Source organism: Panthera pardus, unplaced genomic scaffold, assembly GCF_024362965.1.
Source record: "Panthera pardus isolate Hobbes unplaced genomic scaffold, ASM2436296v1 HiC_scaffold_17, whole genome shotgun sequence".
In the NCBI taxonomy this organism is placed as follows: domain Eukaryota; kingdom Metazoa; phylum Chordata; class Mammalia; order Carnivora; family Felidae; genus Panthera; species Panthera pardus.
Window position 1 is genome coordinate 73423636 of NW_026526732.1, and position 27504 is coordinate 73451139.

General features: G+C 37.6%; 1 protein-coding gene across 1 annotated transcript in view; it reads right to left on the minus strand.

The window, feature by feature from the left end:
* Positions 1-343: 343 nt before the first annotated feature.
* HTR1E (5-hydroxytryptamine receptor 1E) overlaps positions 344-27504 on the minus strand; it is an 89145-nt gene continuing 61984 nt past the window's right edge. Inside the window, exon 2 of the mRNA XM_019442796.2 lies at positions 344-6128. Coding sequence (XP_019298341.1) covers positions 4844-5941 — 1098 coding nt within the window. The 5' untranslated portion in view covers positions 5942-6128 and the 3' untranslated portion in view covers positions 344-4843. The remainder of the gene's footprint in view (positions 6129-27504) is intronic.

Consider the following 27504-nt stretch of genomic DNA (forward strand, 5'->3'; position numbering starts at 1 on the left):
GGCTGAAGTCGGACGCTTAACCGACTGCGCCACCCAGGCGCCCCCCCTGGGGTTTACTTTTAATTTGCTGTTTACACTGGAAAAACTGACAATATCAGAAGGTACCATTACTTCACTCAAGTTTTAATTGAAACTGGCAATGGTGGTCAATACCAGCTAGCACTATTAGTTAAATGAGTAAACCAAACAGCAGTTTTTTTTCCCCAACAGGTTTGATTATACTAGGAAATAAATACAGATTCTTCTTTGCTAAGGGCAAAGATAGGTGTGAGAGAATTGCATTTAACTAGGACTTATCTAGTAAATTGAAATGAGTTAGTAAAAATGAGTAAGTAAAAATTACTTATGCATCTTCTTTTTGTTTATTTACTTAGACTCTTAACATTTTAAAATGCTTATAATTGCCAAGAATTTTCAATGATGATATGTGGTTGATGATAGGAAAGCAAGAGGGTTGCTCATATAATTTCTAGATAGTAGAGATATAGGCATGATAAATACTGGATTTTCAGCATATGCACAATTTCAGTCAAGTAACCCGTGATTTAAACCTCAACATCCTTGTACATAGATCACCACTAGCTGCGTAACCAATTGACTTGCCTGGAATATATGAGCCGTACGTACAGAAACCAATATCCCTTTGGGGTAGACTGTTCATTGTCCCTTTGTGGTCATTCTCTCTTTCTTCCACTTATTATAATGTCCCCAATTTTAGCAAGGCACATGGCTGCCCAGCTAGAGATTTACTCTCCTATTCTCTTTTACAACTTGGTGTGGCCATGTGACCTAATAATTGCCAATGGAGTATAAGCAGAAGTTACATGATCCACATAACTTCCTTAAAAGGAAATTCCTCTCTACTTCTCTCTCTTCTTTCCTATGGACTGGAATGTTGATATGATGGTGAGTCAGCTCTGGCCATGCAGATGAGAATAAGACCTGGATGGTGGTGGTGGTGGGGGGGGGGGGGGTGGTGCAGAACCACAGGACAGAATAAAACTGAGTCCCTGGATAATGTTGTGGAGCAGAGTCCCCTACTCACTCTGGGCTGCCCTCCTACCTCCTGACTGTCACATGAAAGAGAAAAAAACTGTCTTGTTTGGACTACTATATTTGGAGGTTTCTTCTTTGAAAGCAGCTTAGACTGAATCTTAATGAATAAAGTCTATTCATTTATTCAATGGGAAATTCTTTTTCTTTCCATAGGGAAGCTTTTTCTAGCATTTTTTTGGAACAAAGTTGGGAAGTTGTATGGTAAGTTTTGGGGAAAAATAAAGTCAGTATTGCACCATGGGAATTAAGAACTTTGGTTTTCTCACTGGGAGAAGATGGCACATTTACATATTCTCTTCTAGGGATATACTCCCATTCACATTAACAGACATTTATTGAGTACCCACTGTGTGTAAAACACTGTAGCAGTCCCTAGGGATACAGAGATGAAACAGACACAGTTCCTGCCCTCAAGGAGCTCATAGTATATTAGGGCAGACAGCAGAAATACAGAAACAAATGCACTATAAGATAGGATGCATATAATAATAGTGACAGAAATGGGGTTCTAAGGAACATAGAGCTGGGGGAGAGGACTCTCATAGTGACAGAGAAGGAAGAAGGATCTCAGGAAGACTTTACAGAAGAGATTGCATTTGAGTTGCATGATAAAGAATTGGTGAAATAATGGAAAGCCATGGGGTCAGGTTTCTGAAGCAGTGAGATCAACTGTTAAGGAAATTCAGAGAGCACATAAAATATCCAGACTTTGCTGGAGTATGGGATGGGTGAGAAGAAGTGGTGAGACCTAACTCTGGAAAGGTAAATTAAGGTCACATAGTGAAGGAGCCTTGAACATTATACTAAAGAATCCTTATTTATTTTTTATTTTAAATGTTCATTTTTTAAAAAAGAATCTTTACTTTAAACTGATAGGGAAATATTAGAGGATTATAAATACTGTAATTAAAAACCAATGGCATGCTCTGGGATAGTGATTCTCAAACTTTAGTGTGCACCAGAATCTCCTGGAGGGCTTATAAGAGGAAGTTGATGCCCCCCCACCCCCCTCTGAATTTCTGATTCAGTATGTCTTCAATGGGGCCCTAGACTTTGCATTTTTAACAACTTCCTGGCTGATGCTAATGCTGCTGGTCGGGAACTGCCCCTCTGAAAACCACTGTTCTAGGAAGATGTCTCTGATAGACCACTGTTCTAGGAAGATGTCTCTGATAGACCACTGTCCTAGGAAGATGTCTCTGATAGACCACTGTCATAGGAAGATATATCTGATAGGTGTGCAGATATGTGGCCACAGAGTGACAGGTGAAGGACTTGAGAGGTAAGATCAGATAAGAAGATTTGGAATGGGTGAAGAAACCAAATTATTGGAGAAGAAGGGATCATATTCAAACATTTCTGTAGAGGTAAACACATAAGACTATCTGGATGTGAGAGACAAGCCACAAAGAGAGAGGATCACATTTATCTAATATGAATGATAAAAAGCATGGTAATCCTGTTATCTGAGGTAGGGAAGGTGGAAGGAGGAGAAGGTTTGAGTGTGGGAAAATGATCCTGAGTTCAGTTTAGAAAAGCTGTGTTTGAGGAACCAACAGACAGTTCATAGGGAGATGTTCACTGGATGTAATTCATGGGTCTGGAATTTGAGAAACACAGAGATCAGAACTAAAGACACAAATTGAAGAGCCATAGGAATGGACCTCATTGTTAAAATGATGGGATAGGATTGAGTATGGAGACACAGGAGGTAAGAGCTGAGGACAATGCTCCAGGAGAAAGGAAAGGAGACAAAAAATGAGGTGGTTGGAGAAACAGGGGAGTAAATTATTCTGGAAAGCACAGGCTTAAACAAGAAAGGGAGGCTTAGCTGTTTTTTTTTTTTTAATGTTTATTTATTTGTTTTGAGAGAGAGAGAGAGAGTGAGCACGCACATGCGAGAAGGGGAGGGGTAGAGAGGGAGAGAGAGGGAGAGGGAGTGAGAGAATTCCAATCAGGTTCTGTGCTGTCAGGGCAGAGCCCGATGTGGGGCTCGACCTCACGAAACTTGAGATCACGACCTGAGCCGAAACCAAGAGTCTAATGCTTAACCGACTGAGCCACCCAGGCTCCCCTTAACTGTTTTACCTGATGACAGATTGTGAAGCAGATGAGGACAGAGGGAAGGCCACTATATTTGCCTACTGGGAGATGTGTTTCAGGAGAGCTAGGAAGGGCACACCCAGATGGCAAAGGATGTGAAAGTCAGTGGAAGGTGAGAGGTGGAGCAGAATGAAGGATTGATGAGTGGAGAAGCTCAGGTGGGAGAGACAGGAGAGAGACAAAGCAGGAGCTTCAGTGGGAAGCAGGGTCAGAGGAAGTGTACACCAGTGTCCAAGAGACTTGAGCAAATGAAAAGGTGAGATTCAAGAAGAGTGGGGAGAGGAAGGGATGGGAGGTAGGGAGGGGGGAAGTGAGGGAGGAGAGGTATGGGGGAAAGAAGTTGGGGGCAAAGGAGAGAGGTGCAAGATTACAGAAAAGGTTAGAGAGCTTAGATTTAAGGCTAAAACATGGAGGTGGAGAGGGAGCAAATGCAGGTCTTCTCTGTAAACCAAGAAGAGATATGACCCTTGGAGGGTGAAGAGATGAGGAGAAGCTGTGGATGAGATGAGGAGCAGAGGTGTAGAACAGTCACTGACTTGAGAGTGCACAAGCATTTACAAACTTTCATTCCTTTCTGTCATCACTCGTGACTTAGTGGTAAGCTCCTCCTCGTGACTAGAGCAGTCACCCCAGCTAAGGAGAGGCACGTGTGGCCTCAGGTCCCATCTGTAGCCTCCTGGCCCCAGGGTGCAGTCTGGCATGGAAGCCACAGAGGTTCCAGGGGTCACAATTTCACACTCATCTCCTTGATGGGTGTAAGCACAGATGTTCAACTTTTGTTTTTCCAAGTGCACACTGGTAATTTAATGAGTAGCATTCTCCAACACGGTTCTTCAGATAATATAAATTCCTTCATTTGATCACTCCACCCTGTGAAACTGCTTGTACTCCCACCTGAATCCTGTCAGCATGAGGGAGTGTGTGCGAGGCTTAGGGCGACACTTCTCCAAATAGGAGGAAGTCCAGTGTGCCTGTCAGGTAATATAGCAACACATGGACCAAAGTATATTTAGGTTATTTTGTATTTGTTTATGTTTCATGTTCATAGTTAAAGACCCAGGAAAGCAGAGGATTCATTCCAGGTTCTCTTTAGAGAATGAGGAAGTGTATTTAATCATGAACTAAAAAGGATACATCAGCTGTACTATTTGCACCTAAAAGGATGTAGTCACAGTAAATGACTTTGGTTCAGGTCTGCAAGCAGATGGCAGCACATCACTTTTTAAGAAATGCTTTATGGAGTCATGCAGTTCCCACTAAAATTTGCACAAATATGGAGCCATGACCCCAGGTTTAATGCCACACGAAGGCAAGTTATCAGGTATTTGATTTATAAGTAATAAGAAATTCTGCAAATGAAGATTTATTTTGGCATTCTTTAATTGCAGGATTAACTGAAATGGCTAAAAAAAGTAGTTACTATTTCACCTTATTATTATTTCTATGAAATTTCTGTCTTTATATGATAATGTTTATTTGAAATCATGTACCACAATAAAACCAGAGGTAGAAAACGGCACACCGAATAACAAACCTCAGACAAAACAGAACAAAACAAACAAAAAGACCACACTACCTTACAAAATTTCCTGAACCAATTATGTTCACAAATTGATAAGTTGCACCCCTTACCCTTGTCCACTCACAAGGCTGGTAAAAGTGATGCTTTTTGGCTTTTTGCAATCTAAGTATGTTCTCGGCACTTAATGAGCTTTTTAAAAGCCAGCTTAAAGTCTTCATTAAAACTTGTGTAGAGCAGAGGGTTGATCAGAGAATTAACATAACCGAGCCACGTCAAAAAATCAGCCACTTCAGAGGACACTGTATAGATGCTCAGACCTACAATCAACTCTTTGATGAAAAATGGCAGCCATGACAAAATGAATGCACCCAAAATCAGTCCTAGGATTCGTGCTGCCTTGCGCTCCCTGGTGCTAGAGATTTGCTGCCGTTCTCCAGGGTGATCTAGATCATTGTCGAAGGAAGGGATCCTGATAGAGGTGTGGATCTTCTCAAACTCTGTGGTAGGGTCTGAGGTGGAGAGATCAGACACACAGAAAGTCTGTGTAAGTTTACAACTCGCAAAAGAATTTTGGCTATCTGTGCTTCTGTTGCTTAAGTGCCGGCTTGATCCTCTTTTCTGGTAGAGGCTCTTGGCTGCATGATAAATACGGTAATACAGAATAAGTATCAAAGTCAAGGGGATGTAAAATGCCCCAAGTGTGGAGTAAATGGTGTAGATGACATGGTCATGCTGGATTGTGCACTGACTAGGGGGTGGGCTCAGCTGGCGGTGGCTCCTCCAGAACAGAGGGGGCATGGAGATGAAGATGGAGATGGTCCAGACGGTGAGGATCATCAGCCCAGCCCTCTTGGCCGTCCTCTTCCTGGCATATTCAATAGCATTGGTGATGGCCCAGTACCTGTCCAGGGCAATTACACAGAGATGGAGGATGGAGCAGGTGCAGCAGGTCATGTCCACACTCAGCCACACCTCACAGATGAAGTACCCTAGTTTCCAGCTGTCCATGGCAATGTACATGATGCTCAGGGGCATGACGAGCACTGCCACCAGGAGGTCTGTCACGGCCAGAGAACAGATCAGGTAGTTGGCAGGCTGGTGGAGCTTCTTGGTGGTACAGATGGCCATGATCACGGCCAAATTCAGCAACATGGTCAGGGTGGTGATGGTCACCAGAGTCATGGAAATGAGCATCTTCTCAGTGACGGTCTTGGGTCTCACAGCCACACTGGCTTCTGTGGTACAGTTAGTGATATTCATGTTTTCCCTGTTTTGATCTACACTGTGGAGAAGCTGTTGGTTATTTTCCCTCAGCTGGAAACTGCTCAGACTTCAGTGCCTCTCATTTATAAGAAGATTGTAGTTTGTTCAGCTTTGTAGTTTCTTATGTTCCATTTTGTATGGGGTAAAAGGAAGCACCACAGCATTTCTTCTGAATGGAGGGTTCCTGGAAAATAGTATGCTACTGGTTAATGAGTGAAAAATCATATTTTTTTCCCTCTGGAAAACATAATATTTCAGTATTCGTAAATTCTTTACACATATTTTTGATATAATTTCCTTTTTTATCTCTGGGTGTGAAGTTTATTTTTATTCTTCAAAAGATACCTTTTAAAAATTATAATTGACACACAATGTTACATTAATTTCAGGTGTACAACATAGTGATTCACAAGTTTATTCCTTATGCTGTGCTAACCACAAGTATAGCTACCAAAAAGATATTTCTTAAAAAGTTAAGTTCCCAAACTCTTTCTCATGAAAACATTACCAACTTTAAAGTCTATCTTGCCACCTGAATTACTTTCTTATTTATATTTATTAATATATATGTAACATTTATATGTAAAAGGGTTTTTTTTTGTTGTTTACATTTGGAAACATACATTCACGTTGTATCATATTTCAGAAATTCAGGGACATTAAAGAAAAAATTATATTGTTTATAATAAGCAGATTTCAAACCAGTTTTAAAGTTCCATAACAAATTTGAACTCCAAAGATATTTTAATGTCACAATGGAATTGTGCAATTTTGTCTAATTATTTCTGACATTTTACTATCCCACTGTGCATTTCTTTGGAGAAAAGAGAGAAAAAAAGCATATAACACTACTTTGATGTTTATGGCAAATTGTTCTCAGAGTAATATGGTAAATTGACAGCGAAACAGCATTATCATCAAGGTCAAAGAAATGTACATTAAAAAATGTGTTTAGTTTTGGTTAACATTTGTGTTCTTTTAATATCTATCTATTAGTTGATCAATTGATCAACCTACCTACCTACCATCTATGATCTGTCTGTCTCCTGGATAGCTGTGATTAAGCTGGGCAATCACTGAGATACTGACATTTATTGAATGCATAATTGTAAGGAATTTTAAAAAAGTACAAGAGTCCGCCTTATCTGTAGTTTCGCTTCCGCACTTTCAGTTACCATGGTCTGCAAGCCAAGGATCCTTTCTGACGAATCAGCAGAAGGTCAGTAGTAGCCTAACAATACGTCACAATGGCTGCGTCATCCACCTCACTTCATCTCATCACGTAGGCATTTTATGTCACATCATCACAAGAAAGGTGAGTACAGCACAGTAAGGTATTTTGAGAGACCATATTCACATAATTAAAAAAATTTTTTTAAAAATGTGTATTTATTTTTGAGAGACAGAGCATGAGTGGGGGAGGGGCAGAGAGAGAGAGAGCGTGACACAGAATCTGAAGCGGGCTCCAGGTTCGGAGCTGTCAGCAAAGAGCCCGATTTGGGGCTGGAACTCGCAAGCTGTGAGATGATGACCTGAGCTGAAGTCAGACGCTTAACCGACTGAGCCGCCCAGGTGCCCCACATTAACTGTTATTATAGTATATTGTTATAATTGTTCTATTGTCTATTAGTTATTGTTAATCTTTACTAAACCTAAGTGATAAATTAAACTTTATCATAGGTACGTGAATATAGGAAAAAACATAGTACACACAGAATTTGGTACTACCTGCAGTTTCAGGCATTTACTGGAAGTCTTGGAATATATCTCCTGGGATAAGGGGGAACTCCTGTGACCTCAAATATAAATGTATACTCATGAAAACAAGACAATCAAAATCTACATAGGAATATTCACAGCCAATGGCTGCTGGTCAGAATGCCAATCAAATCTCTAATTTGTCTCTGTGGGATTCGGTCTAGGAAAACTTCAAAGAAAACTGACATTTTTGTGGTTTTAAGAAGGGAAGGGACATGGATTGATATGGATTAGGCTTAACAGGCACAATGATGTTAGCAAAGAATGAGGACAGGAACAGGTGAGGCATGTGTAAAATGGAGAGTGGAGTATGTAGGAGTCTTCGGGTGGAATGGGGACTGGAAGTCAGGGGGCAGGAATAAAAATCTCCAGCCATGGTGAGATCTCTCTGGCTCTGGATTTAATTGCTTCTGCCCATTGGGCAAAACCCAAGGAGACGGGGAGATAGTTACCATCTATTCTTCAGATATGGAAAGTAAAAGAAAATGATTTCACTAAAGACCAAAAATGGGGCAGTTGTTTTTAAGACAGTCTTTATTTTTCTGCAGTGAAATGAGATTCATTCTGCCTCTCTGTTGTCATTATGCTTCTACAGCATTTCTGTGGATGTACCCTTTTTTGAAATTCGTATGTTTCTCTAGTTCTTCCATGGGACTTGTTCTGCCAACAATCCCCTCCTTTTTGTAAATTAAATGTTTTCGTCTCCACTGGTTATTTACCCTTCTTTTATAATCAGTTTAAACTTACATTTATATCTAAGACACGCTGTAGCATTGAAAGTATATGGGCTTTGGAATCAGGGAGACCCGGGTTGTTGCTGAGCCATCATCAGCTTGGGGCAACCTCACTACATTTCCCCCTGTGTCCCACGTGTTTATTTCTCTGTCCAACCCCTTTCTCTTTAAATGAAGGAAAGTTCTTTTTTTTTTCTGCAAAAATTAATCCTAAGTTATGTTTTTCTTGAGTTCTTGAGGTTTGTTGGGAGAGCAGTTCTAAATAAAAAGGCTTTTCCATTCTGATCGGAAGATTGAGAGTTTGGAGAGTAGCATGGAGAAGAGACAGAAAACTTCAGAAGTTTTAGTTTGATAATAGAGATAATTAGGAAATGTTATTTTCAAAGTATCAAGTAAAACAAAAATCAAATAATTCAGCTTTATCAAGCTTTTAAAAGCTGCTCTAGGGGCACCTGGGTGACTCAGTCAGTTACCCCTTGATTTCAGTTCAGGTCATGGTCTCAGGATTCGTGAGTTTGAGCCCCGCATTGGGCTCTGCTGACAGCAGAGACTCTGACTGGGATTCCTCCCCTGACTCTCTCTCTCTGCCCCTCCCTGCTCTCTCTGTCTCTCTCAAAGTAAATAAATAAACGTTAAAAAAAATTAAAAGCTAGTCTATTTATCTGAGCTTCCATACATCCTGTCATTTCTCCAGTGACATCATTTTCTTCCTTATTTTGTCACTATTTATTTTTCATTCCCCCCCCCAGAAGACTATACATTCTGGAGGGTGGGATGTATGCCTGATTCATCTTTTTAGCTGCCTCCAGTTAAATTAGCAAAAACATTACTGGTTGAGGCTATATTGTCAGCTCTTTAATGTGACTCCCTGGTTTATTTTGTGCCCAGGCCTTTCAGAATAGGAGTTGAGTGTTGTATCCTTGGGTTGTCAGTCACTCCAAATTCCTGCACACATCCAGCTTTCCATCTTTTATCTTTTTTTCATTTAACATCTATCTTAAAGTTTGTTCCATAACACCATGTGGAACGCAGTCTTTCGAATCACTGGGTGGGATGACATGGGAGCAATTACAGATTGAACAAGTCTGAGAACTGCACCTTGGAGCTTTTCACTAATCAAAGGTCAGGAAGGAAAGGAGGAACCAGTGAAACAGAGAACAGCTGTTGAGGTGGAGGAGGATGATGGAGATAATCCCAAGACCAAGTGAAGAAAGTGCATGAAGAGCAATCAGCTGTGTAAGTGCTGCTGACAGGTGGTGGGTGACGAGGACTTGATCATTGGGCTGGGCAATGTGGATGACACTGATGACCTTGACAGGACCCATTTGGTGCAGTGGTGGAGATGAAAGTCTGGATGTGGTAGTTTTAAGAAAGAATGGGGGAAAAAAAAAAAAAAAAAAAAAGAAAGAATGGGAAGGAAGGAAATAGAGGATTGGATAAGAACAAGTATTTCAAGAGTTTTGCCTTTGAAAAGGGGAACAGAGAAATAAGGTAGCTATGGGGGGAGATGTGGGGTCAAGGTTGTTTTCTTTTTAGGATGAGAGATTGTCTTTTTAAACTGGACTGTTTACAGTTTTCTTTGCTGCTACACCCAATATACTTTATATTGGGGCAGAGAGCATTTCTGGAGTGAGTGAAATGTAAAAGAGGAAGGAGGAAAGCAGTGATGGAATAGGCAGGGAGTCAGTGGGGTGGGGGCACCAGGTAGGTAGAATTCTCTGAGGAATTTCAGGGATTACATTGGGGATCATGAAAGGGAAAAAGATATAGCCATACTCAGGAAATGATCCAACTTCAATTGTCTTGGTTCCTTTACCTTGTTAAGGAAATAGCACATGGTTTTATAATCACTAGCAATTCCTTAGGAGGTAGTATGATTTCTTTTTTTTTTTCTTTTTTCTTTTTTTAAAATTTTTTCTAGAGGTAGTATGATTTCTAATTAGAACAATGCTTGTTAAATAGCCCCCCAAAATTTAAGTCTCTTTTGCCTTTAACATAGTAGGAGAGGAGGAACTATGTAACACTTAACTCAAAACACATGCTGCAGAACAATCCAAACACTAATATCAATACACCAAGCTTGCATTAGTCCACTGGGATGGAAAATTAACTGCAATAATCACAGCTAAAAATGGACATATCCTATCAGGAGTTAATGGGGGGAGGTTTATAAAATTTAGTTTCTGTTCTGATTATGACATGGAAAATACCAGTGCAGTCCAAAGCCATATTTAAATAGTTTTTCATTGAAATTACAAATAGGGAGAATCACTGTAAACCAAATGGGTCGGGGTATACTGCTTTCATTTACTGAGATGCTTCAGAGCCTCTGATTTAGTATACTACCCCAGTGGCAGAACACCAGGGATAGGTCATGAGCACACTCATTTTTAGATTAAATTTAATTAATTAATTAATTTTTATTTTATTTAATTAATTAATTAATTTATTTATTTGAGAGAGCAAGAGAGAGAGCTGTGAGGAGGGGAGGGGGCAGAGGAGAGAGAGAATCTTAAGAAGGCTCCATGCTCAGCTTGGAGCCCAATGCAGGACTTGATCCCATGACCCTGGGATCATGACCTGAGTTGAAATCAAGAGTTGGATGCGCAACTAAATGAGCCACCCATGTACCTCTAGCACACTTATTTTTTAATTTAATTTTTTAATGTTTATTTATTTTTGAGAGAGACAGAGACAGAGCATGAGAAGGGGAGGGGCAGAGAGAGATGGAAACACAGAATCCGAAGCAGGCTCCAGGCTGTGAGCTGTCAGCACAGATCCTGATGTGGGGCTTGAACTCACAGACTGTGAGATCATGACCTGAGCCGAAGTCATATGCTTAACTGACTGAGCCACCCAGGCGCCCCTAGCACACTTACTTTTAATTTCACCATCTTACATAGTCTTGGTTTTCAACAACTCTTTTTCAAAAAAAATTTTTTTTAATGTTCATTTGTTTTTGAGAGAGAGACAGAGACAGAGCGCTGGCGGGGGAGGGGCAGACAGAGAGAGGTAGACACAGAATCGAAAGCAGGCTCCAGGCTCCGAGCTGTCAGCACAGAGCCCGACGCAGGGCTTGAACCCACCAACCATGAGATCATGACCTGAGCCAAAGTGGGAGGCTTAACCAACTGAGCCACCCAGGCACCCCAGTTTTCAACAACTCTTTATGATTTACCATAAATATTCTTTCATCTCTTCTTTGGTTATTTTCATTTTGCCCTAATTTCTTCAAATAATTAAATTTTAAAAATCTCTAATGTAGGATCTAAGAAATAAAACACACAGAACAACACAAAACACACTCTACTACAGAGAACAAACTGGTGGTTGCCAGAGGGGAGGAGAATGGGAGGATGAAGTAGGTGCAGGGGATTAAGAGGTATAAACTTCCAATAATAAAATGAGTAAGTCATGGGATATGAAGTGCAGCATTAAGGAATATAGTCAATAATATTGTAGTAACTATGTATAGTGATAGATGGTAATGAGACTTACCATGGTGACCACTTAATAATATATATAAATGTTGAATCACTATGTTGTATACCTGAAACTAATGTTGAATAGCACGTCAACTATACTTCAATAAAAAAAGAAAAAAATCTTCAATGGGTGCTAATTTCTTTTTTTTTTTTTTTTTCAAATTTTGGGAGTAGCTGCTTGCCCTCATATTACTAATTTTATCTCTCTAATTGTTTTAAATTCACTTCCTCAGCCTTCATAAAGCTTCTCCTTGGCCTGTTATAGGAAAGAAAGGGGTACATAGTAGTTTCTCGGTTTGTTCTTCAATGAGAGCAAAGGAAGGTGCCCAGGAGATACTGGATTGTGGAGTTCATTGTTTTTTTTCTTGTTTATGTAAATTGTGATTGAGACATGATATGTGATTATTATGAGGTTATTATATTCATAATAACAGGAAAATACTATCATTGTAAAAATCAAACAAAACAATACATAGAGTTTTAGGAGATGTTTATATATTCTGGACACAAGTCTTTTGTCAGAAGAATGTTTTGTGAACATTTTCTTCTACTCTAGCTTTGCTTTTATGTTTTTTAATGATCTCTTTTGATGAGAAGATTTTAATTTTGATGAAGTCTAAGTTCTCTATTTTTTCTTTATGATTAGAGCTTCCTGTGTCAAAGAAATGACTTCAAGTTCACAAAAATGTTTTTCTGTATTTTCTTCTAGAAGATTAAAATCTTTAGCTTTCATGTGGGAAGAGGTCATCAGGGGACATGACCACTGATTGACTTGTAAGCTGGATCCAGACAACCAGAGGCATCTCACCACCTACCTTCCCCTATCCTTGGAATGTGTGCTCATCCTACCCATTCCCATAGTGGGAACCGTTTTGAAGGATGCAGCCTTGAGAGAACAATTTGTAGATGAGACTGTCTGGATGGAATGCATTACTGAACCCAGGTAAGACTTCTATATAAAGATTCTGGAGGATGGGTGTGGAGGTCTACTCTTCTCATGGGCAGACAAGCCTCCTGTGTAATTTTCCTTTCCTATTAAACCTGCCGCCTACCAATCTGGAGTGGTCTGTCTCTTAGACTCTGCTTGCCCTCCATTCAGGGGCCAATTTCAGATTTCAACTGAGAAATTCCTGAATTTGTAAATCAACAGTTCATGATCTATCTTGAATACATTTTAGCATTTGGATATGAGGTAAGTGTTAAGGTTTATCTTTTTTCCCAATATGGGTATCTGGTTATTTCAGCAACTTTTGTAGGAAAGACTTTATTTCCCCAATTGAAATGCTTTGGTGTCTTTGTCAAAAATCAGTCAACTGTATGTGTCACTCTATTCTTTTTTTTTTAAATGTTTGTTTATTTATTTATTCATTTTTGAGGGAGAGAGAGAGAGAGAGGCAGGGAGAGGCCTGTATTTTTTATTTAATTTTTAAATTTGAGTATAGTTGACACACGTTACATTAGTTTCAGGTGTACAGTGTAGTGATTTGACAAGTTTATATGTTATGCTATGCTCACCACAAGTGTAGCTATCATTTGTCACTACACACTGCTGTTACAACATCATTGACTGTATTCCTTATGTTATGCCTTTTATTCCTATGACTTATTTCTTTTGTAACTGGAATCTTATATCTCTCACCCATTCACCCATTTTACCTATCCCACACACCCACCGTTCCTTTGGAAATCATCAGTTTGTTCTCTGTATTATAGGTCTGATTGTCCTTTTTGTTTGTTTAATCATTTGTTTTGTTTTTAAGATTCCACATATGAGTGAAATCATATGGTATTTGTCTTTCTCAGTCTGACTCATTTTACTTAGCATAATACCCTCTAGGTCTATCCATGTTGTCACAAATGGCAAACAAAACAAAACTCAACCTTTTTATTGCTGCATAATATTCCATTGTGTATATCTATATCTGTATCTATATCTATCTATTTATCTGTATCTATGAAACATCTTTTTATGTATTTGTGTGTCAGTGGACACTTGGGTTGCTTCTATATGTTGGCTATTATAAATAATGCTGCAATAAACCTAAGGGTGTATAAATTGGTAGCATTTCTATAAACTAATAATCAAGTAGCAAAAAGAGAAATATCCCTATGCATTATAATATTTTTGATGTTTTTGTAAATGGTACTTGTATTTCAATTTCCATTTTTATTTTTTGCATAGGGAAATACAGTGGATTTCTGGATATTGATTTTCAATCTGTGATCTTGTTAAATACTCTTATCAATCCTAGTAGATATTTTGTAGATTCTTATGATCTTTCTGTGAAAACAATCATTTCATTTGCAAACAGAGACAGTTTTATTTCTTTTATTTCTTTGTCTTGCCATGTTATACTGACTAGTACTACAGTGAAATGCTGAATAGGGGGTGCCTGTTTGGCTCAGTCAGTTGAGCATCTAACTCTTTTTAGATTTTGGCTCAGGTCATGATTCCAGGGTCTTGGGATTGAGCCCCATACTATTGGGCTGTATGTTGAGTGTGGAGCCTGCTTAAGATTCTCTTTCTGTCAGGCTGCCTGGGTGGCTTAGTCCATTAAGCATCTGACTTTGGCTCGGTTCATGATCTCATGGTTTGTGGGTTCGAGCCCCACATTTGGGCTCTGTGCTGACAGCACAGAGCCTGGAACCTGTTTCAGATTCTGTGTCTCCCTCTCTCTCTCTCTGCCCTCCCTCCCTTACTCACACTCGGCCTCTCTCTCTCAAAAATAAATAAACAGTAAAAAAAAAAAAATTAAAAAAAAGATTCTCTTTCTCTCAAGACAAATATGTGACGTCACTCATATGAGGACTTTAAGATACAAAACAGATGAACATAAGGGAAGGGAAGTAAAAAGAATATAAAACAGGGAGGGGGACAAAACATAAAAGACTCTTAAATATTTAAGAATAAACAGAGGGTTACTGGAAGGATTTTGGGAGGGGCGATGGTATAAATGGATAAGGGACATTAAGGAATATATTCCTGAAATCATTGTCGCACCATATGCTAACTAACTTGGATGTAAATTAAACACTAAATAAATAAAAAAAAATTCTCTTTCTCTCACTCTGCCCCCTTCCCTGCTTGTGTGCTGTCTCTAAATAAATAAATAAATAGTCCTTTAAAAAATGCTGATTAGAAGTGGTAAGGACAGACATTCTTATCTTCTTCCCAATATACATGGGGGAAATGTTCATCATTTATCATTAATATATTAACTACAAGTTTTTCTTAGATCCCTTTTATTAGTTTGAGGAAATTTTCTTCTATTCCTAAATTGCTGATAGTTTTTATAATAAGTGGGCATTTAATTTAATCAAATGTATCTTTTCAACTACTGAGATGGTTTTGTGATTTCTTTATTCTGTTAATGTGGTGAATCACAGTAATTGATTTTTGGATGTTAAAACAATCTTGCGGTCTTGGAAAAACTTCCAAGTCTTGGAAAAACATCATAATTAGTTTCGATGTATTGTTTTTTAAAAAAACATCTATTGCTGACTTTGATTTGCTATTTTTTGTTAAGGAGTTTTACATTTATGTTAAGGAGTGATATTTGTCTGAAAATTTCTTTTCTTGTATTAATTTGTGAGTTTTGGTATCAAGGCTATGCTGTCTTTTAAAAAATGAGTTTAAAAATTTTTCTGAAGGGTTTTGAGAAATATCAATGTCATTTCTTTTGTGAATATTTGATGGAATGTACTTGTGGATCTCTTTGGAACTTGAGTTTTCCTTGTGGGAGATTTTTAAGTACAAATTCTTTACTCAAATAAAAAAAACCCATAAACAGCAACACCAAAACACCATATATTGGGCTTTGTGGGATTTCTGTTTATTCTTGTATCACTTTTGGTAACATATCCTTTAAGGAATTTTTCCATTTAATCTTAGTTTAATTAACTAAGAATTTAATCTTAGTTGTCAAATTCATAGTCATAAGGTTAGTCATAATATTCCTTTCATGTTCTTTTAATGCCTGTAATATCTTTGTGATATTCTTTCATTCTTGCTATTGGTTTGATCAATCTAGGTAAGGATTTTTCAATTGTATTAATCTTTACAAAGAATCAGCTTCTGAATGACTTGGTTTTCTCTATTATCTATTCTTTAATTACTTTTAGCCTTTATATTTATTATTTCCTTCCTTTCCTTACCTTGGTTTAACTCACTCTTCTTTTTCTAGTCTCTTAATGTAGAAGCTAAGAAAATTAGTTTAAAACTTTTTTTCACCAACAATGTAAGCATTTAGAATTATAAATTTTGCTCTAAGCACTATTTTAGCTGCACCCTATACATTTTAGTATTTGTATTTTCATTATTGTTTAGTCAGAAATATTTTGTAATATCTTCGTGGTTTCTTATTTGGCTTATGCAACATTTAGGAGTGCACTTCTTAACTTCGAAAATAAGGATTTTATATGTTCTTTTAAAATTGACTTTTAATTCCGTCATACTCAGGCTTATAAAACATTGTATGATTTCAGTCATTTGAAATTTATTCGGACTTATTTTATGGCTCAGCTTATAGTCTCTGTGGTGATGTTATGTGTATGTTAAAGAGAATGTATATTCTGTGATTCTTCCATGTTATTTGCTTGACAGAATTGTTCAAATTTTTTATACCTTTGCCAATGTTTTGTCAACTTTCTGTCAATTGTTGAGAGAAGGGTTAAAATCTGTAACTATAATTTTAGATATGCTAATCTCCTCTTTTGGTTAGGTCAATTTTTGAGTCATGTATTTTGAAAGTAAGTTATTAGATATATACTCATTTAGAATTGATGTCTTCTTGATGAATTGACCGTTATATCATTATATACCTCTGCTTGTCCCCAGTGTTCTATGTTCTGATGTTTACTTTGTATGATTTTAATAAAGCCACTCCAGCTTTCTTTAATTAATGTTTGCATGGTATATCTTTTTCTGTACTTTTACTTTTAACCTATCTATGTCTTTATACTTAGTGGGTTTCTTATAGATAGCCTCTATCTATAAGATATAGATATCTTATAGATAGCCTCTTGCATTTTTGTCCAGTCTTTCTCTGCCTTTTAATTAGGATGTTTAGATTATTTACACATAATGTAATTATTGATGTGCTTGTTTTTAATTCTACCATCTTTGTATTTACTTTCTATTTAATCAAGTATCCTTTTGTTTGATTTTTTTAGCACTTTATGATTTTCAGCATCCAAGTTCTGTGCATGTGATGGTAAATTTATACCTAAGCATCTTACTAGTTTTTTCTGGAGGGATTGTAAATGGCATTGTTTCTTTAATTTCAGATTTGACACGTTTATTTTTAGGATACAGAAATGTGATTTATTTTGTGTTTTGATCTTGCTTACTCACCTATTAGTTATAGGACTCTTTTGGTAGACTCTGGTGTTTTCTGCATAGATGATCATGTCATTTGCAAATAGGAACACTTTGTTCTTTCTTATCTGTATTGCTTTTCTTGCCTTTTTGAAGTAGCTAGACCTTCCAGTACTATGTTGATTATTAGTAGTGAGAGCATCCTTCTTTAGCTTCTCCCTACCTTAGGGAGAAAACATCCATTCTTTCCCTGTTAACAGAAGAGGGATCATTTTTGGGGAATGGAAGGTGAGCATAAGTGGTATGTGCCATTTCTAGGCCTGGTGTACAAAAACTTTTAATGTACTATCCTAGCTCTCAATCTCCATCCACTAGTGGATGGGATGGAAGTATCCTGGGGGGGGGGGGTGTCTCTGAATGACGAGGTGGGGCAGGATGCAACCCCTTCTCCTTCTGACTTGCATTAGATGGTGATATAAATGAGAAATAGCATTTTACTGTGTTAAGTCACTGATACTTTGGGGCTTATCACTTAAAGGAACTAATTATTTACCTTAAGTAACACATCCTTGAGTGATTTAATCTCTGGATGTTTGGTTTTACAACCTGAAAAATGAGGATAATTATATCGACCTCACATATTTATAGAAAAAAAGGAAATGAGACAGCATTTGCCAAAGTGCTTGCACATTTCCTGTAACATGAGGTACTCAATAAACATTTGTTCAGTCTCCTGTTTGCTGAGCATACTCATATGTAGATATACTAATGGGTTTGTTATCTTCATATTGAACTAAAAGGTATTTACTAGTGTTTGTGTCTTTGAATATTTAATCCATCCCTTTAAAATGTATTCTTCAGCAATAAAAGTGATGAAACAAAATGTAAACCTCATATATACTGATCAGAATATTATGCATTTGTCAGTCCCCCTAACATAGAATTCATAGTCGAATTTGACTTTAAGGACTGTTTTTAAGAAAATTCATACCACATGTATTACAGGTTATGCTCATGCCTTTCTTGTATCTTTTGGAAACACAATTATATGAAAAGATGAGGAGAAAAAGAGCAAGGAAGTTTTCCCCATCTATATAAAATTTATGTGGAAAGCAGATATATGCCTTTTTTTAACCAAGTCACTTCCATTCATTTACAAAGTCATTTTGAAGGGATTATTGTTTAGAAGACAAATCCAAAAAGATGTCTAAAGGAAGAGATGGTTGAGATTTCTTTGACAAAGCTAAGGGATTTAGGTGATGAGTGAGGATGGGGGTGTGGTGGAGTTTAGGTTGGGGCTGAAACCTTCAAGGTTGAAAGCAGAGGATGGCCTGTGTGGGAAAAGGCCTTTTCTTGGGAAAAGGAAGTAATTTAGAGAACTGGGTGGCAGGAAGGGGCTATGACTTATGGGCAAAATGATTTTACTATTTTGGAGATGATAATATAAATTTCAGATATTGTTATAATATCCTAGATAACTTCTAGAGTAAAGAGAATTTAGAGAAGTTTCTCAAATTTGAAGGTTTGTCTAAAACTTATGTTTTTAATTTGAGTCTTTTATGCTATTAAACATAGACACTATTGTATAGCTCGCACACTTTTGTTTCTTTGAAATCTGGTTAATTTACTGGTTTGGGCTTTTACCTTAGTACTTTTGCTGACCTATAAAGGAGAGCCTCAATTTTTGTTATGTTCAGAACACATTCTGTTTCTCAGATTACTACAAATAATTATTATAAATAATACTCAGGTTATTCAGTGAAGAACAAACATTGATTTTCCTTTTTTAAAAAAGTTTATTTATTTTGAGAGACAGAGAGAGAGAGTGGGACTGGGGCAGAGAGAGAGGGAGACAGCAAATCCCAAGCAGGCTCCACAGTGTCAGTGCAGAGCCCCATGCAGAGCTTGAACTCAAAAACCACGAGATCGTGACCTGCGCCAAAGTCAGATGCTTAACCGACTGAGCCACCCAGGACCCCAACATTGCTTTTCCTTTTATTGTGCAGTGTGCTGTTTCCACTCCACCCCTGGCTGTTAAACTCATTCAGCTTCCCCAAACCTTTTTTAAAATGTGCGTCTTGGATTGGGCAATGCATTAGCTATAGAATTCTGCCATGCTTCAGACAGACAGCATATGATGAGATAAATTTGTACCATCTATTTTTTTTTACATAAACTTTTTGTTTCAGTATAATTTTATATTTATAGAGAAGTTGTGAAGATAGTACAGAGTTCTGTATATCCATCACCCAGTTTTACCCATTGTTAACATCGTACATTACAGAGTACATTTATCAAAACTAAGAAAGCAACAATATTCATCACTATTAACTAAACTCCAGACCTTAGTTGGATTTAACCAGCTTTTCCATTAATGCCTTCTTTCTGTTTCATTGCAGGACACATCATAGTTAGTTGTCACATTTTCCTAGTCTCCTCTGGTCTGTGATAATTTCTCACTCTGTTTGATTTGCATGACTTTGATGGTCTTGAGGAGTACTGGCCAAGTATTTTGTAGAATGTCTCCTGATCTTGGTTTGTCTGATGTCTTTATCATGGTTAGTCTGGGGTTATGGGATTTGGGAAGAATACCTTCTCATTACCTCACATCAGAGTACATCATATCCACATGGCATTACTGGTGATGTTAACCTTCATCACTTGGTTAAGACAGCTCTCTCCAGGACTCTCCACAGCAAAGGGACTGTTTTTCCCTTTCCCTGCTCTAATTTTTGGGAGTGAGTCACTAAGTGTAGCTCACCCTCAAGGGTAGGGAATTAAGCGCCACCTCCTGGAGGGGAGAATATGTGTATATATTATTTAGAATTCTTCTGTGGGGAAGATTTGTCTCTCCTCTACCATTTATTCTACTTATTCAGTAATTTATATTTGTACTTATATGTCTGTACATTTATGACTCAGTCCAAAGAAAACCATAGCCTCTAGTTTTGGGACAATTATCTTTATAAAAGTGCTGTTGATGCCTAGTTACATTATTTGTTTATCAATATAGACTTATGAATATTTATTTTATACTTTTTAATTGAATACTGCATTATTTTGCTGCTTAAATTGTTCCAGCATTGGCCATCAAGAGCTCTTTCAGTTGGCTGTTGATACATTGTCTCTTTTATCACACTATTTTCCTTTGTCCAGAATGGACAGGCTACACCTCTTTGAAGGGTGTTGGGGAAAAACAATCTGCTCTGTGAAGTATAGATAAGGTTTTTAGTCAATAGAGAGTCTCTATTGCCAGCAAATAAAGCCTTTTAATATGAAGGACACCTGTAGAAGTGTTGTTTACTTTTCAGCTGAGAATAATAAAAATGAACTTTATGAAGTGCCTTTCATATAAGTGAGCTGGTGCCTGAGGTTAAATTAGCATATTAAAAAAAATGAAATGATGTTTTTTTGACCCAGCTTTAATGATATTACTGAAGTACTCAATTCTTCAGGGAAGATCTGGGCTTGTTCCTGTGCTGTGCGCACAGTTTTCTTTTAAATCTTCTGCAGTGCAATGTGCCTTTGTGGCAGACTCAAGGGAATGAGCATTTAAGCCATCTGCAGGACTAAGGTTTCCTACTGGGCTTCCACCTGGGGAAGCATTGCTAACTCAGACCACTTGGCTCTGCTCCAACTAGTTCCAAGGGCATGTTCTACAAGAGGGAGGTTTGCACGTATCTTTTTTGGGGGGTGTGGGAGGCTCAATCTACTTCGTGCTGAGAAGCAAGAGGTAGTGTGTTATAATGAAATGGAGGGGCCAAGAGTAGAGACTCCTGTGAATGCATCTCAGATCTATTGATGGTTGGCTGTGTGGCCCTGAAAAAGACACTCTATGCCTTTGGATCTCAGTTTCCCTGTGTTACCAGGACTTCATTATTTCTGACCATCTCTCAGATCTAATGTCTTATGATTTTTATGCTACAATTTTATGGTGGCTGGAAGAGGGGTATGTGCATATATTTACAATTCAATTCCAAGAGTGAAGTAGCCTCTAGTTTTGGAGAAATTATATTTGTAAATGGGCATCTATTGATGCCCCATAAAAATGCCAATGTTTCTTGACATTTATATGGCACTATTATTTTTCAAATTTACTTTCACCTTAATTTTGTAGTTTCAACATTAATTTTCTGTTTTTTACTTTGGACACATAATCTTTCTATCAAACATACACATTTATCTGTTCACTTTAACTCTCATGTTGATATTTAGCCATGTCTCTCTTTCCTTGGCTGGTTTTCTCCCAGTTTGTCACTTGTCATGGGTGGTGTGTGGTCTCTCACATTTATGCAAATCTTGAGATTGCCTTTGTTCCATACTATCAATTTCAAGGATATTTGCATAGAGAATAGTCTTGAAAGGTAGGGATTGGGGAAGGGAGGCATGCTTATTGTCTAGTATGATAAAGATAATGCCTGCTTTGGAGTAATGAGCAGGATGCTTAATGCCCATTACAAAATATTTGAGTTCCCTAAACTCAGTATGCAGCCTGTAATGCACTCACTGCATGTGATAGTCAGCTGACCTTCTTGGCATCACTCTGTGTGAATTTGGGCTTGGGAAATTGGTACAAGAAAATGCTAATACTCTGGCTATTGCTATTGCTATAGTAAAGTCCTTACTCTCTGACTCAGGAATCTCCTGTTTTCTATGTGGTTTCCATAAAACTGTGGCACGCTTATTTGTTAGCTTATAAGTAGGATAAAATAGCATATTTTGAGAGTTAGTTCTTTGTACTATACTTCCCTTGTGAACTTTCAGAGGGTTGTGTACAATCACTAGTTTTGCGGGGTTGTCCTCTCTTTATTCATACTTACCTTGAGCTTGATGTGGTACCATCAAAAGAATTGAGAACTTGGATTTCCAGAGAATTGGATTCAAGTATACATTTGGTCATTTTCCAGCTTTGTAATGCTGGCGAGTCACTTAATATCTCTGTACTTCTTTCTCTTTTTAGTGGAGATGACCTGCTTCACAGGGTTATTATGAAGGTAAAACAAGATTTTGTATACCTGTGCTACCCAATATGGCAGCCATACATGACTGTTTAAGTTAAAACTAAATTAAATTAAAAAATCATTTCCTTTAAGTTAAAACTAAATTAAATGAAAAAATCATTTCCTTGGTTATACTGGTGCCATTTTTCAAATATTTAACAGGGGCTTTGTTATGTTTCTTTTAAACTTGATGAACCCTTTTAGTTGCTAAGCTATTATCAGTCACAGTCCCTTCTAGAATATAGTTAATTAGATTTCACTATTTTCCTGCAAAATGTTGAAAGAGTCTATAAGGATTAGTAGCACTAATCAGAATTTGAAAGGGCACTGATACCTCTGTAAATATTATAGGATTATATTTATTTTTTTTTCCTTTTTAAACTGCCACAGGTGAGGTACTTCAAATGTAATAGGAAAGGCAAATAGTTTCACCTCATATAAACTCCAACCCATGGGTCCTAGATGCTGGAGTGCTGGGTGGAGGATTTAGAGGCGGTGTCTGGACTCAGTCCAGAGTTATGACTGATTATGATAAATCACTAGCAACTAGCCTAGATTGATATCTGAAAATCTTAAGTTTTTTTTTTCCTAGAAATAAAAAAATTAATAATTATCTTTCTAAATGGCAGCAAAGGTATTGAGGACTATCGTCTTGATTCAATCTAATTTCAATTCCAGTTCTGCCTAGAGAAAAACAAATTCTTCCAATCACCATGCTTATGAACTGAAGCTCTTATCAGAAAACTGATAGAATTGTGACCCTTAATGCTACTTTTTTTATTGTTTATAAGAATCACAGCAAGGAAGTGATGTAACTTTCTTCCCTTCCATAACAGCACAAATAGTAAATAACAGTGGTAGTGGTTACAAAATACATGTATGTAAAATATAAAATTGTCTTCCAGGGTGGAAGATGATATAATTCTACTCTTACTAGGAAGTTCAAGACTCTGAGCTGCTTTTCACAAAATACAGTCAAATTTATTCATGGTCTACAGTTTGAGCTTGTTAATAAGCAGTACATAAACACTTTAAGACCCAGCACATATTAATTATGTGTGTGTGTGTGTGTGTGTGTGTGTGTGTGTGTGTGTATATATATATATATATATGTTTACTGGAAAGCAAACTAACAACAGTTCCATATTGGGATACCTGTTGAATGAAGACTGATGACAAAATACAAAGAGAATAAAGTAACATCTGTTCCTGAGTCTGATATTTAGGAAAGCAAAATATTAGTGCTTTTGGCACAAATGGTAACTCTATGAACAGATGTTTTACCTTGTTATACAATATAATGAGTACTTATAGAGTAATGGAAATACACCAAAGTCAGATTGAGTCAAATTTTAAATATGCCGTTGTGAGATGAACTATAATTACAATTTTTTTTCCTTTCCTTTTTTGTTGTTTACTCTATCTCTTAACTTGGCTTGGAAAGAAATGGTTTCAGTGACATGTTTTCGGCACATTTGACAAGAAATTATGGGAAAAGAGTATCTGGTTAGGGCATGAAAACATTTCCAGAAGAGCATTCAAGAGTTTGACTTCTAGAATGTTTGCCTCTCAGTGTTCATCAAACTTGTTGGAGTGCAAGGTTTCTAGTATAGTGAAGAGTAAATATGATGTGTACTCTGTGGTCAGAGTGCTAGGGGCTCAAGACCTGTCTTTGCTGCTTGCCAGTTCCTTGCCTTTGAGGAAGAAACTAGGCCTACATAGTCCTCAGTTTCCCTCATTTGGCTGTTGGAGATGCTGGGGGCAGGATGGACCGGAACACTCATTTTCTTCCCCGCAGTGTCCCATGGAGGCATAGTCGGGGGGCGGTTATCTGCTTTCCTTCCCAGGAGAGAACAGCAGCATGTTCAGTAACAGTTTTCCACCTACTGAAAAAACTTGAGAGTGTGAGATTGGGGAAAGCCTGGCATTTGTGCCCACCCCCTCCCCCAGCTCACAGACCTGCCAGGGTGCAGGAGAGGCTGGAGCTCTCATGCTCAGGTTGTCAGTACACAGACCATCAGACCACATAAGCCTGTCCCAGCTACATGTCAGTTCTCTCTGTTCCAGCTTTATAGCATGACACTGGGTGGAAAGGTCAGCGTGGTCATTCCCTGGTTATTTTCAGTCCAGGAGAGAGGGACAAAAAGTGCATTATTTTTTTTACCAGGTGGAAAGTGAATTTGCCAACCAACTTGAATAAAGCAGATGCCTCGATTCCAATTTGGTGGCTTCTGATTGTTGGAGGAGTAATGGAGCTAACATGTAGAGGCAGGTAGGTCACACTTGGCACATGAATAAGTCCTGTTTAGGTACTAGTTATGATCAGTATGATCATGATTATTGTTATCATTATTTTCAATTGGTTAGATTGCAGAAGATTGGCACTAGTACTCCCAAACTTCCAGCATGATTCAGTATTGCTACCTGATTCACGTGGTTGTCATGATCATCAGTTTAGATAACATATCAATTTGCTTTGTAAAGTGTAAAGTACATTATATAATAGTGATGATAATAGAGTATTTAGTGTTTTTATATGACACCATGGGGTGATATTCCTTGCCAGTTTCTCACTTCTCTCCTGGCTTTTCCAGGACAATTTCAAAGTCTTGGTCAAATAACACAGTTAGACATTACAGCGGAATTAGTAAGTATATTGTTAATTTCCCAACATGAATAATTCATGGTAAAGATATTTCATAAACAGGCCATCTCTTAACTCTCTGTTGAAACAAAGCTGTCATGGTTCTGGGCTTATGCCTGTTGTGCTATTTTAAAAGAATTTGGAACATTTATGTAAGAACCCAAGATTGTGAATAGAATTTGGACAAATGTAAATAGTGTTTTAGTGTTAACCCAAACCTGGATTGAACTCCTTTTGCTTTAAATATCTGCTAGTTCTCTTTCTAAGACAAAGTATATTCATTGAATGGCCAGGATAATTTCTTATTCTTAGTACTGTCTTATAGTCCTCACTGGCCTTGTCCTAATTTATTAACTCAACAGATAGTTATTGAGCACCTATTTTGTGTAGTTACTGTTTCACCTGTTGGGGATGTAGTATAAATAAAGAAAACAAATAAACTATACCTTCCACAAGTTTATATCCTGTTCCTAGCATAATTTATTTAAAATGAAATATTAATTGTGATTCCCTTAGAGACTTAAAATGTACTTAAAAGTACATTTTATATAATTCCCAGGATACTGTAATTTATGGGAAATGTTTTAAATACATACATACATGCATACCTCTTTATTCTTTACATGGAAACACTCCTTAAACCTTTAGTGTTTATAGAATTATTAATTTGACCATATTAGTTTGATCAACATTATTTGCATATTTATCATATAATCTCCCATCAGGAGAAAAGTAAATAATTGTTTTCAGCCTAGATTATACCACCGATGTATTTGACTTGATACTTTTAAATAAGAGCTTTATGTTTTCCTCAATATCTTTCAGTCAGTGAAACCTTCTTATTCTAGGGGCACCTGGGTGTCTCAGTCAGTTAAGCATCTGACTCTTGATCTCAGCTCAGGTCATGATCTCATGGATCATGCGTTCAAGCCCTGTATCTGGCTCTGTGCTAATGGCATAGAGCCTGCTTGGGATTCTTTCTCTCCTTCTCTCTACCCCTCACCTGCTTGTGCTATCTCTCTCTCTCTCTCTCAAAATAAATAAACTTAAAAAAACCCTTAAAAATAAATCCTCCTTATTCTAGAACTTGAGATCTATCTATCTATCTATCTATCTATCTATCTATCTATCTTTGGAAGAATATCTTTAAAAATATATTTATACTTTTATATATTCTTTGAAAGAATATCTTTAAAATCCAACCAGGAGAATCTAGCAATAGGGATATGTGTATGTGCCTAAGTTAGCAGCTCTTATTTCAACATGTTGTAGAAATTAATTATGCCTTAGGAAGGAATTTTCTTTCTGGGTTTTGCTAAATTCAATTGAAACAACAAAGAGTTATATGTTAACTCTTTCCTGGCTCAAGTCCAGGAAAGATGAAAGGGAAAGATATTCTTACCAATAGTTTAAGATCATCAAACCTGGATTATTTATAGAAAACAAAAGATGAATTTGCACCAGTTCTTGTACATATTAAAGACGTTTCTGAATTTGCAGTGCAGTCTGCCATCCTTAACTAAGCTTCTCTTTCATATGGCTTCTCTCTTTCTCTCTCTTTCTGCTTTCTCTAATCAGATAACACAGACTTCACACAGGGAGGCTCAGGGTGTGAAAACTTCATGGTAAGTAGAATATAACTAAATTATTTGATCTGCTGTTATTTTTAGAACTTTCATATTTCATAACCTTTCTTTATTCCATTTATTTTCCCAGGAGAGAAAGCTCAGGCTCTTAAATTCTGCATAGTCAGATTTCAGACTGGTCTTTATAACCTTAAAAGCCCTTTCTCTGGAAGAGAAACATAATTAAACTGAAGACACAAATTAGATCCACCAGTCTGACAGGGTTATAGTGCACCCAGACCCCTCCCCAGGGCTGACCTATCACTGGGTCTTCCTTTCCTCAGTCCTTTCCTCACTTCTTTGCAGTGTATCTCCTGAGAGCACTCCCCAACCATCCTTATGCACACAATTCTTCATCTCAGAATGTTTTCAAGAGATCCAGTCTAAGACAGAAGTGGATTAGTCCAGGGCAGTGCCTCCAATCTTTCTTTGTTTCTCAAAGACCAGTAAAGGTCAAAACTTTTCTAAAGCACATTTAGAAGGTAGATGTCTTCTAGAGAAAATTGGAGTAGGGACAATTGGGTAATTATGGTGGAAGGAGAGACGAGGTAGATATTTACGAAAAAATGTGGTCTATAATCAAGAGAAAAGAGATAGGGCTTTTGATGTCAAAAGACATGCCATGTTGATGTGTCGGTTGCCCTGTTACAGAGCTTGAGAACACTGACATTTGAGGCCAAACCTACTTCGTTCTCATTCCTGAGGTATCAGTGGATGTTGCTAGAGGGACATGTGGAGGGGTTCAGTGTGCAGAGGCATCACTCAAGGGAGAAAGCAAAGTTAAGTGAACAGCTTCCTTATCTGTGAAAAATGATGAAGTATTTGAGATGTAGTGGATATGTCTGGGCAGTGTTGCCAGAGATACTAGGGTAGCGAGATTGAAGGCACTGGCTTTAGAATTTTAGGTTCAAATCCTGGCTCTGTCCCTTACTAGCTGTTGTCTATGGTTAAGTTACTTGACTTCTTTGAGACCAGAAATAATGGAGATAATGTCAAA